Source organism: Platalea leucorodia, assembly GCF_965183815.1.
Source record: "Platalea leucorodia genome assembly, chromosome: 1".
Taxonomy (NCBI): domain Eukaryota; kingdom Metazoa; phylum Chordata; class Aves; order Pelecaniformes; family Threskiornithidae; genus Platalea; species Platalea leucorodia.
In genome coordinates this window covers 25024164-25037231 of record NC_138823.1, presented here as the reverse complement: position 1 = coordinate 25037231, position 13068 = coordinate 25024164, and the positions used below count along the sequence as shown (strand labels likewise).

Sequence of the window (13068 nt, the reverse complement as noted above, 5' to 3'; positions counted from 1 at the left end):
TAGGCAATTATTCACTGATTCATAGTGGTCAGAACAGAATATTGTTCTCTATAGATCATAAGACTTCTATGAATTAATTATTGTTTGAACTAAAAATACATTTCAGAAAATCAGCCAATTTTAAGGTTTGAATGTAGCTTTTAATATGTGAACTTCATTTCTAGATTGAGTATGTTGACTTTTAATCTTGAGCATAGGATGCTGCTTCATTTTACTTTGATGGGGTGAAGTTCTAATTGCCACTGTGTTGTGCTGTGTATATTCATGCAGATCATGACTTAACCTGTTCCTTAACTTAACCTCTTAGCATGTTCTTTTGTAAAAGATATGCAGATGAAACTCCTTCATGCTCTTTATATGTTTTCTAATCTTTTCATACGTCTCTTCCTGCTCCCCTAAAACCGCTGCTATTTATCAGCATCCTTGCGGGGGCACCACAGAGGTACAAAGTCTTCTAATAGGAGACAGAGCAGGGCCCAGGGTAGAGGAACTATAACCCACCTAATTCTTATTTGAATGTACCTATCTTTTCTTATCTTTTATCTTTTATTTTGAATCTATCTTTTTTTTATGACCAAAGATAGCGTTAGTCCGTGACCAAAATATTCTGCTAGTGCTTGTGTTCAGTTAGTTATCTACCATGATCATAAGCTGTTTAAGACTCTCAGTCACACAGGTGTCCCGCGTCCTGTAAGTACAGCCTTCATTCTTTGTTTCTAAATGTATAAGCTTAGTTCTGGTGATTTTAAAATACATATGATCTGCTGTTATCCAGCTTGCAAAAAGATTCCTGTCTCCTTCTATCAGCAGCTGCTCTATTTTTATTTGCCATTCTCTCAAAACTGAAGTAATCTACAAACTTTGTCAGTGATTATTTTGTATTTTCTTTTGGGTTGTTCATAAACATGTTAAGTAGTAGAGGAGCAGGGCAAATTCTTAGAAAGAAAGCCACTTGATATTCCCCCATTTACAATTTATTCTGAAGACCTCTCTAGCCAATGTTAATCCATATAATGTTGATTCTGTAGTCTGTTTTCTTAATCAAAATAAATACAAAGACTGCTGCCTTACTAAATGCTCCATCATAGGAACAGCATGAGCTCTATGAACCAGCCTCATAATCAATTAAAAAAGATATTTATTTAGTTTTCCAGGATCTATTTTTCCATAACACCAAGTTGATTGATATTAATTCTCTTTCTTTGATTTTACTCTGAATCCAGTTCCACATTATCTATTCCATTATTTTAATGCAGATCAATGTCAGCTGACAGGCTTACAATGAACTACTCATCCTTTTCAAACACTGGGACAACAGCATTTTTTCAGTGTGTGTGCATACGCTGGGGATGGAGACTGCTCAGTGTTTTGGGGCTGCCTTGGAGTTCTAGGTGTTACTGAAAAATAACACTAAGCATCCAAGGTATTCTTCAGCCAGCTCTTTTACAACTCTTCGCTGCAAGTTATCTGGAGTTACTGATTTAAAAATGTGTGTGTTCAGTAGGTGCTGTGTGACCTACTTCTCAGCTGATGAAACTCTTCAACAATATCATCAGTAGCCTATTTCATAAGTTCAGCTCTGAATACACTAAATATTTTTAACATTTCCGCATTAAGATTGGCAATTCTACCATTTCTGTCTATTAATTAACAATACATTGTTAGAATGCTTTTTGTTCCTAATAGTCTTTAAATAACTTACTCAGGCTATCCTTTATTTTGTTGGCCATGCACCCCCTTGTCTTTTATTTATTATTTTAGTGTTTTCAAATTCCTAATATTTTCATGTTCAGTAAATACTGTGAATGTTCCTTTCTTTCAATCATTATTCAAATCTTATAGCTGTTTTCAATTTCAATTTCTAAATGAGGTTGCTTTTTCAACTACTCTGGGATTCTTTTTAGATTATGGAACTACATTTTTGGGGGGTATCTAGAAAAATAACTTTAAATAGTGCAATCACTCCTTTTTTTTTTTTTTTTAATTATTTCCCCCATCCCAAAATACTCTGGCTCATATTTGCTTTCAGCTGGGTAAAATTCATCCTTTCGAAGTAATAGCCATGTCTGCTGCTGGTTTGTATTTGATTCTGTTTATAAACAGCAAATGTGTCTGAGTTGCACACAACTGTGTATAAGCAGATGCTAATATTTACTTACATGATAATTTCTTCTTTATCTGCTATAATGGGATCTAGTTTAAATTGTCATGTCTTAAATGTAATGCTTGTTGAGTTAGAAGATTGTCCTCTAGTAGTTTTTGGATTTTTTGTATTGGCAGTATGAGACCTCCAGGTAATTTGGCTCAGATTGAAGTTCTTGTATTTCTTCTCTACACATTAAACCTAAGTATTTTGCTGAAGAGTCAATCTGAACTTGGCTGTCAGTACTGTTCTGCTTTCTATGTAAAGGTAGTTCGCCATTAGCAATCGAGAATATTTTCTTTTCTGTTGCAGTGAAAAAGAAACAGGGAATGCTGATAGATGGCTACACTTCATTCTGTGCTTTCTCCCCATCTGTCCTTCTTGAAGAGGTTTTAACCAACTGGTTTTAACATTGCAGTCATACAAATCCTCCCATCAATTTTCAGCAATACCAATTAGATTTTATTTATCCTCTTAAATGAGTAGTTCCTGTTCTTCTGGGGTTTGTTTATGCAGACTCTTGGCATTGATGTAAGGATGTTAAAGAATTATTTTACTTCATGTCCTGTGGTGTTTTGCTTAATTTTGTTTTTACCAGCATGAATTTGTGCTAAATGACTGTGCTAAATTATTCCCTCCTTTCACTCTTACTGCTCTTAATGTAAAGTCTTCCTCCTTAATCTAGTCAGATTAATCCTAAAGTGATTTATTGTCAGTGGGAAGCCATCCAAACCATGCAATTCTTTCTGCTCAGATGGTAAAGAACTCATGTTCCATGTAAGCTAAGCTGTCTATCATTTAACTAGCCAGAGATTTGCTTTCAGTTTGCAGGCTTCCATCTTTCTTTGCTCATGGGATTACCCCCACGGTCTTTATATTTATAAAAAAAGTTTAACTAGCAAATCACATCATTAAATATTATCTAACTATTCCCAGGCAAGGATATTTGCAAATCAGTCAACCATGGCTGTGAACATGCTTGCGTTAATGCTGGTGATTCATTTGTTTGTAAGTGTCAGGAGGGATTCCTGCTAAGAGAAGACGGAAAAACATGCAAAAGTAAGTAGTCTGATATTTATCAGCATACTTTTTATCTGCAGCTCATGCTTGTGTAGAAATGCATTAACCAGCAAGAGCTGTCATCTGTTTTCAGATAAAGATCTTTGCAAATCAGTCAACCATGGCTGTGAACATGTTTGTGTTAATACTGATGATTCATATATCTGCAAATGCCATGATGGGTTCCTACTGAGAGAAGATGGGAAAACCTGCAGAAGTAAGTAGCATGAGAGCTTAATTTGATGAATTATACATGTAACCGAGGCCTCTGCTGATGTATGTTGACTACCAACTCTTCTGTTTGCAGACAAGGATGTTTGCAATTCAGTCAACCATGGCTGTCAACAAGTTTGTGTGAATACTGAAGATTCCTACATCTGCAAGTGTCATGAAAAATTCATATTGAAGGAAGATGGAAAGACATGTAGATGTGAGTAGCCTGAGCTATAAAAGTATGTTTTCAGTTGAGGCTTTTAAGTGTTGTGGCTGTGAGTGTTTGCACATGTGTATGTTCGTGATTTCCAACTATTTGAGCTGGTTAATAAAAGATATTATCTCTCCCTGATGAACCTCACCTCACAAACTCCATCCACTTTCCTCAGATAAAGATGTTTGCAACTCAGTTGACCATGGCTGTGAACATATTTGTGTTAATACTGGTGATTCCTATATCTGCAAGTGCCATGAGGACTTCATACTGAGGGAAGATGGGAAAACTTGTAGGAGTAAGTTGTTTAATCTTTGTTTTGTACTTCCTGATCTGTAAATGAAACACACTATGCAACGGTAGTCTGTTATTTGTGTCTTTAATACAGAATCAACTTCATGGAAGTGAGCTCCTTCATGGAAGATTATTGCCATAATTTTTACATTTTGTGAAAGTTATTTACCTAGCTAACTGTGCTAAATATAATTTTCATTATTCCAAGGTAAAAATATCTGCAAAACAGTCAACCATGGTTGTGAACATGTCTGTGTTCCAACTGGCGATTCATACACGTGTCAGTGTCACAAAGGATTTATACTGAGGCGAGACAGGAAAACATGCAGGAGTGAGTAGCTGAAACTTTTACGGGGAATACGTTTTTTCAGTCATGAAAGAAATAACAGACTTAATTTCACTCAAAGCTTGTTCATGCCAGTTTCGCATTTGAGAAATGGTCTAATAAGGAAATTCTCTTAACAATTCTCAGGTAAAGACCTGTGTAAATCCATTGACCATGGCTGTGAACACGTGTGCATTAATAATAATAACAATTCATACAGCTGTCAGTGCCATGAGGGTTTTGTCCTGCGACAAGATGGGAAAACATGTCGAAGTAAGTAACTCAATATGTCTGTCAGCCACTCTTCTCTGGCATTGCTACATAAACGAACAAAGATGTTATACTCCTTTGTCATACATTCTTCAAATATCATGTTTGGAGTCTTTGAATTTATAAATGTGTTAAATAGAATACATATAAATATTTCAATTTTTCCTAGATAAAGATGTCTGCAAATCAGTTGCCCATGGTTGTGAACATATTTGTGTTAATAATAACGATTCATATATCTGCAAATGCCAGGAGGGATATGTACTAAAAGAGGATCAGAAAACATGCAGAAGTAAGTACATTTTATTTAGAAAGCATTTGTTTCTTTGATTTCTAAAATTACTTGACCTCGCTTCAAATGCCTCACTTCAAAAAATGCCTCACTTCAAAAACTGTATAATATTTGAAAGCCCAAAGCATATGTGAGTGTGATAGAAAATGTCTTGAACAATTAACTTGATGCTCTCGTAAGTAAAATACTAACAAATTGGAACAGTTGTTTTGGTATAGCATCAAGTAGAATAATTCTTTCCAAACATTAGGAAAAAGCCAAAGTGAAATCGTATTATCAAGGAATGTGCACTTTAATCAGATCCATATACTGTGGAGCTTTTATCTTTATATACTCCATTTTAAAATATCATTAATTCTATTTGCTTATCTTCTAACATGACATGCTTAGAGTATGACATGCATTTATCTCATCATCCCTTAATACTTGGAGGAGAAATTCTTCTACTGGAACTCAGTAAAAATATTTATTCTGCAAAAATGGATGCCTTAGTTGGGGAGACTATTATTATCAACAGCGTGGTAACATGTTCATGCCTGATCTCAATCCTAACTAAAACCATTCACCATGAACTGCTGCCCTATCTTGACTTATGCAATGATATTGAGGTGGTTCTGATATTCATATTCGTTGCATTTCCATCACCTTAGTACGTGTGACACATCTTTTCCTCAGATGACTGCAGAAAAGAATTCTTGACAGCAGTTTTAAAATAAAGCTATTGTCGAAGAAGAAAAGCCCAAGCTTTAACTTATTCCTACACTGACTTGGTAACGGACATCTTCAGTAAATTTCTGCAGTCAGCATAATTTCTGCTGCACAATTCTTTCTCATATAGTGTTTACAGCATTCTTACTATACAAACATCAGAAATGAGTAGAGCTCAAAGTTCATTTGTCCAGACTAAGATGCAAATCTTACACTCCTTAGCATGGCACATTCTCCCTGGATATTACATTGATCAAATAGGAGCTGAGCATCTCTGCAGCCAGCCCCTTGCACAAAGCGCACTAGTCTATGCCTGTCGAGGCAATTGCTTTCCAAAATAAGAGAACACCTGGCAGAACCAGTCTGCAGCTTCGAAGACATTCTCCAGTCCCTAAATTCCCTAACCTTGTCATGGATGCACAGTGCCTACAAACTGCTTTGATTTTTACGTGTGCACTTGCCAAAAAGTATGAGAAGTCAGTCTCCTGACAAACTCCCAGCTTTAATGGGTAAACCAGAAAAGGTTAATTTCAGTAATACATAAGGCTTCTAATTACAAGGTTGTTAGAGACTTACAAGCAAAAAGCTTATATAAACAATTCTGATCCATGTTTAGCAGCTAGGCACGTTTCTAGCATTTACTCTCTCACCTATAGTTTTTTAGCTGTTTTTCTGCCACTAGAGGTTTAAGTCTGTGCTATAAAAACATGTGCATTGTTTGAATTTTGTCTTGAACCTCATCCTAAGCTCTACAGCAGGCTACCTAACCCTTCTCTTTTCACTCAGCCTTCCCCAAGCTCTTTGGCTTTTGCCTCACTGTTCTCTGCCACTCTAAATATGACCCCTAGGTTTTCACCTTATATACAAGTGTGGCTTCACTGACTCATTTCTTTGTACCACCTTTACCTTTTTGCTACTTCTGCAACACAAATGCAGCTCCAATGATTCTCGTCCGTGTCTTTCAGTGCCAGTCATCTACACGATTGTAAAGTTAGCACACTGGCCTATCCCTGGAAGAAAATGATGGCAACTCTGTCTCTATATCCTATCTATGTTGTTCAGTTATGCAATTCTCTCCCCTTAAGAGTCATTCTTAAAATTTGCTGATTGTTGCTGTATTTTTAAGAGTTGTAGTATTCTGCAAAGCAGTATGTCTCAGTAAGTATTCACTGTGATTATAGTTTCGTTAGACTCCTGGTCATAGGCACACACTTAGCTTTTGATATAGACTGTATACAACATCTTTAGACACACTGGCAAGGCTGGATGAGCCAGAAACAAGGTACTCTGGATGATCTCTGAGTTTATGCAGTCCCTGGGTATCTATCTAGGTCCCTTCTTCAGCTTTGTGGATTTTTTTCATGATCTGAACACTCTGCTGCTTATTTCACAGGATGCACTGAAGGCCCAGTTGACCTGGTGTTTGTGATTGATGGATCAAAAAGTCTTGGAGAGGATAATTTTGAAATTGTAAAACAATTTGTCTTGGGAATCTTGGATTCACTTGAGATCTCACCCAAAGCTGCTCGGGTTGGTTTGCTTCAGTATTCCACCGAAGTTCGCACAGAGTTTACATTAAGGCAGTTCAGCTCAGCCAAAGACATGAAGAAAGCTGTATCGCAAATGAAATACATGGGGCGAGGTTCCATGACAGGACTGGCTCTGAAGCAAATGTTTGAGAGAAGCTTCACAGAAACAGAAGGAGCAAGACCATTTTCAGCAAATGTCCCTCGAATCTCCATTGTGTTTACAGATGGACGAGCCCAAGATGAAGTCTCTGAGTGGGCTGCTAGAGCAAAGCGAAATGGTAAGTGGAGATGTTTTTGACTCATTCTGAAATGCAAATATTGTTAGAAATAAGATGTGGTAATAGTATGGATGTGCTAATCAAGAGAGCATTTGCCATAGCAGCCTGGCTAGTACAGTGACCACTGTAGCAGAACATCAGATCTTTGGTGTTCACAGGAGCCTTTGCTACAAGGCATGTACGTCATCCCTAGTGCAGGACCCATGAGGAGTGTCTCACCACTGGGGTTCCGTGCCACCCACAGGTAGTGGTACTACCCACCTGGCATGCCATGCAGTGCCCTGAACTTATCCGCTAAGGGTAGACATTTCATACAGAGATTTGGGAACACTGGGAACTTCATCGAAAATTGTAAGAAAACAATTAAAAAAAAAACCCAGCCTGTCTCTTCAAAATACAGAAATCTATCCTCCTGAGAAATATTACGGTAATAATTGGTTACGTTATATTTTTATTTACATATATTCTGTATTTTTAACCAATTTTATAGTGCTGATGGTGTTCTGAAAGGAAGATGAGTCCTCTTTACAAAAGGATATAGCTGTAGTGTTGTCTATCTTTCTGTTTCTATGTGCCTTATCAGCTGATATGCTGAAATGTAACTGAAAACTAGTGATTTTTAATTTAGAATCTGTCTGGGCAGAAATCCATCCTCTAGGACACCTGTACCACAAATCAGAAACTTCTCAGCTGTTTAGCAGAGTCAACTGAAAATTTCAAAACTTTTCAAGAAAATAAAGGATCCCTTCTTTGCAAAACATTTTCTATTTTATGAGAAACTGCTTTAAGAACCATGGCTGATGGCCCATAACACAGAGAAAATAGCCAGACTTTAGAAGATGCTGCACAACTTTTTTTCTGTTCTTGTTTTATTGACTTGATATATCAGTCATAACTTGATACATGATTAGTATAGCATCGGTCAGGACCGATACCTCTCTATAAGGGGGAAAGCGGAAAATGTCTAAGGATATGAGAAGAGAATGTGCTAACAAGCGTGCCATTACAATGAAATATAAACAAAGTGTTTTTTAAAATATTAAAAACAAAACCAAAGATTTATATGCTAACTAGTGAGATCTGGGAATGTACGTGGAAGATTTACAGGACTGAAGAAGGAAAGAATTACAAGCCAACCTTGCTTACTTGCTGAATGAAACCTCAGCTCTGGACTGCTTGCACTGATATTTGTAATGCTACAAGCCAAATCCATCCCTTGTGTAATTGCAGTGTAGGCAATGTAGTAATGCTGAATACGAAATTGGCCTTGAATGCTTTATCACTGATATCTCCAAGTCTTTAAAAAGCAACAGACCTCAGCATGACTGGTCCATTCATTAAATTGAATCAGCTTCTGGTGAATGTTTTACTTGCCTGGCTGAAGTGCAATGGTAGGCAGATTCATGACAAAAAGTAAGGAGATGCTTATGTTAAATGTTAAAGAGTTGGAAAATGCATATTTCATGATGTTATCAGGCCCAGGATTCTTTGGCAAAAAGGTTCAAGTTGCAATTCAGTGAGTGTGTAGCTGTTATTGCCCCATGATGATGAAGAGATATCAAACCTCCTCATCCTAAGTTTTATCTGAAACCAACCAGATGAGAAGGCAGCCTCTGCTCTTGAATCTTATAAAAGAGCTTGAAATGCTATGAAGCTAATAGTTGTGTTATGAATCACAAAATCAGTACTAGTTGCGGACGCTTTCTAAGCCAGAACTGATGTAAAGAGAAATGTTGTATCAGATCATATTTTCACAAGAATAAAAAAATAACTGCTGAAAAAGAGAACATTGAAGATCACTATGTTTTGTATTCATTGCTTGTTTAAAATCTGTCTGGTGAGAGGGCTGTGAACTAGTTCCTCCTTCCCTGCTTTCAGAGTGAAGAAAACTACAAATCCTCACTTACTTTCTCCCTAGCATCTCTGCTGGCAAAATGCTTGTGCTGAGCATCCCTGTTGTAAGGCTCTTTCTCTCCTGGCCCCACAAATCATTTCTTTTCCCGGCAGCTCACTAGTGTGCCTTACAGTGTAAGACTCTAATCTCAATGTGCTCTGAGGAGTTAGATGAAACACTATGTATTTATATTTTTCTGAAAACATTACTGCCATATTTCAGGATTCTGCCCCATTTGCTAATATATAACAGGTCTTCCCATCAACCCAGTAATTAGCTTTATTGGACACACCGTACGTACACCGACACTTTTGGTGCAACTGTGAGGCTGACTTACGTGATTCTCTTGGATGTTTTGCAGTACTCATTCTGTGTTCATTTACTATCAGTAGTAGTCGGGCAACTGTTGTCACTTTAACTTAAAAACTATCTGTTAAATTACAGCAAAGCAGTAAGTTTCAACACATCTCTCAATAACTAAAGCATATTAAGCTCGTTCAAAACCAATTTTGAAGTTACACAGCATATACATTTCCTGTGCTCTCCCTTCTCTCTCTCTCTAAAATGACTAATGCTCATATTTTCCTCTCATGGAAGAACAAGGGTTTAGAACTGCTGATGTAATAATTATGTGCAATTTCTTTTGAATCTAGGTATAATTATCTATGCCATTGGAATAGGAAAAGCAATTGAGGAAGAGCTGCTGGAAATTGCTTCTGAGCCATCATATAAACATCTCTTCTATGCTGAGGATTTCACAGCTATGGAGGACATAAGTGAAGAGCTAAGAGCCCAAATCTGTGAAGGTAACAGTATTCCACTTTCATTGAGATAGAAGAGGAATGAACGGTTATAGATTTCTTGCAGGCCTAAAAGGACAACTAGTGTTATAGTATAGGTCATAGATCATTGCTGTCAGACATTGCAAGGTGTAAGTCACTCTCAGTAATTTTTCTGCCCTTTAATATGTGAGGAATATGTACCCTTAATCTATCACCAGGTAAAGGTATATAATAATTGTCTTTATTTTTGATAAAGGTTCCATAAAATGTACACTTCTGTGCCCAGAAGAATCAATTGCTCCCTCCCCTTTCTTTTTCTACACTTAAGTCAGCCATGCACTGAACCCCACCCCACCAAAGAAGCATGATCCGCTTCATTAGGAATGTGGGAAAATAATCAGGGATTTGTAACATCTTAATGAGAATAAAAAATTACTCTTAAGACCAGTGGCAAAAACCTAAACAACAGCAAAACAAATCATCAAGAGCTGCTGTGCGTATTTATAGAAGACTAAAAATAGTTCATTGAACATAGATTCACAGCTACAAAGGGTGGATCTCAGTTACGCGTAAGCTCCAAGTTTTGCTCCACAAACGTGGAAGGTTTGTTCCAGAAAGCACCCTTCTTCACTCTGGCACAAACAGCCTCTATATAAACATTCCTAGATGAATTTTTGCAAGGGGAAGGGGGAATGTGAGCTGGGATGAAAGCTGTTCAGCCAGAGAGAGGACAGCATGTCTCTCCCACTCACACATTCCCAGGACTCAGTATTATTTGTACATTCAAATTGGTACCTGAGCAAAACTCAGAAACATCACTGTGAATAATATTAGTCATAGCACTAGAATTGTGTAAGATGATTCCATTTTCACGAGTTTTCATTTGGTTGTTTTTCTTGGAATTAAATGCAAACAGGTTTTATTTTATTCTTTAACATTACTGTGTAAAATTGGCTGGCAAGCAGCAGTGCATTTCTTCCTCATCCAGATGTCAAGGAAGAATCTGAAAAAAAGAATCTGAGAATGTTTCCTAGCTTGTATATTCTTTGTGTTTCTCTCAGTTCTAAAAAGTCCTAGTTCCATCTTTCTGAAATACAAAATACTACAATAACATGAAACCAAGTCTGTTCAGTTAACCTTCTTATTAGGCAGATAATCTGCTGATGACAGCATGCCATCTTAAAAGCTTGGGGAGACGCCAAAACCAAAACTATCTGGCAACGGGTATAATTCTCACTCATTAGCAAACCCCAGAGCTCAGTGATGGAAATGCATCCTTCAGGTACCCACAGCGGTGTTCAGCAGCCACGATTTTCTTTTTTTTATTTTTTTTTTTAAACTACGTTACTTACCATATGAAAAATAAGTAAATCCTGCCCCTTTGTGGCAGTTTCTAGACTACACCTCTAGTAACGGCAGAGCTGGTGCCTCTCAGCTTCTGTCCTCCTCCTCTCTCACCAACAGGCAATGCCTCACACCTGTGAACTGAGGACTGACCCAGCCTTGTTTTTCTGGACACTCCAGGACTACCTATTGCTCATCAACTCACTCTACCAGAAATTCTGCTCCCAAGCCTGTTACACAAGCTGAAAGTTCTTTTTTTTTTTTTTTCCTCTGTTTTAGTTTACAGCCTAAATTTTTTCCCTCCTTTGCAACAGCAGTAATTTCATTTTTACTCCAGCCTTGGTCCTTAGCTGAGGACTTCTGAGGCTCCAGCCTGTGAGGGCAGTGGGAGACCCTCTGAACCTCATGGACTCCACTGACAAAGCCTCTCATCCCCAGTCCCAGCTGTGGATGGGCTGCATGTTTCCAAGTAAAGCAGAAGCCCTCCAAAACTCCTTTGGGGTAAGGCTTTTTCCTTTTATTCTGCAAGAAAGCATCAGCCTTGTAGAACAGCTGCTGATTACTATTAATTATTCTTGATAACTAATGGTAAAGAAAAAAAAAGTGGGTTTCTCTTTTGCTTATTAAGAGGACTTCAGTCAGAAGGTTCCCATGCATTGCCTTGGTTAATGTTCATTTCTCATCTGACTGGAAGCACTAACGAGGCTACAGCAATGTCATACACAATACGCACTCATCACGATTGCCTCTTCACTCCTGTTCTGAGCATGTGCATTATGGGAGCCTTTAACTACATGGTCACACGCTATTTTTGTCACAAGACCCCAGCCCTGGTCAGATGACAGTACTCAGCAGTCTCCTCGTCAACATTCTGTTCTCCTTCCAAATTGTGGATCATCATCACTGTGGCAAATAGCCACTGCTTTTGAAGACACACTTTTTTGAAGACAATTTCCCACAGGCTTTTCCTAACAAAATACTTAGGTTTTGTTACAAAACAGAACACTAAAAACAAACACCCAACTTTAGCATTGTTCACCAACAGATTTGAATGTTTATGTTCACTGCACTGACTTCACCAAGGGAATCGGTTAGGGTAGCAGCCTCTGTCACTACTTGTCTGATTATTCACAGCTTTACAGAGTTGATGAGATCAGAAATCTTTAGGCTCCAACCAGTTTCTGAAGCCTGAAGATGCATTTCTGAAATGCCCAATTCCTGTCCCAAACTGGAGACCTTCTGCCACACCTCTACCAGTGTATCTATCAGTCTTCTTTCCTGTCCCTTACATCTGAATACTAGTTATTTGTCTATACCAGCCCAGCGTACAAAGCTCAAACTTTTCAGGTCAGTTCTGCTCTTCCTAGACAGCCTCCTAATTAGCCTACAGCTCTTAAACAACTTCTAGAGCAAGTCGTTACCCAGGGTGAAACACTCAAGGTTCATCTTACCTGTTTCTTCCCTCCTACACGGGAAATCTCACCATCCTTGTTCCCAGCTGATCATTCTTCTGATGGACTCCTCACCCAGTTTGTTTCATTCCTTACCTCCTGATCTCATCCCACACCTCTCTGCCCTGAACTCTTCTCCAAAATCTGTGTTCCTTCCACCAGCTGGTTCCCACACAGACTTTTTGATATATATATAAATACTGTAGTTCTGCCCACTGAACTCTGGTCTTCTCACTCAGCCACTCACCTCTGTTCATTCCCTGTTCCTCAGG

General features: G+C 38.1%; 1 protein-coding gene across 1 annotated transcript in view; it reads left to right on the top strand.

Moving 5' to 3' along the window:
- MATN2 (matrilin 2) overlaps positions 1-13068 on the top strand; it is a 75372-nt gene that overhangs the window by 56734 nt on the left and 5570 nt on the right. Inside the window, exons 15-23 of the mRNA XM_082329915.1 lie at positions 3080-3202; positions 3297-3419; positions 3510-3632; positions 3805-3927; positions 4132-4254; positions 4396-4521; positions 4688-4810; positions 6912-7325; positions 9873-10025. Coding sequence (XP_082186041.1) covers positions 3080-3202; positions 3297-3419; positions 3510-3632; positions 3805-3927; positions 4132-4254; positions 4396-4521; positions 4688-4810; positions 6912-7325; positions 9873-10025 — 1431 coding nt within the window. The remainder of the gene's footprint in view (positions 1-3079; positions 3203-3296; positions 3420-3509; positions 3633-3804; positions 3928-4131; positions 4255-4395; positions 4522-4687; positions 4811-6911; positions 7326-9872; positions 10026-13068) is intronic.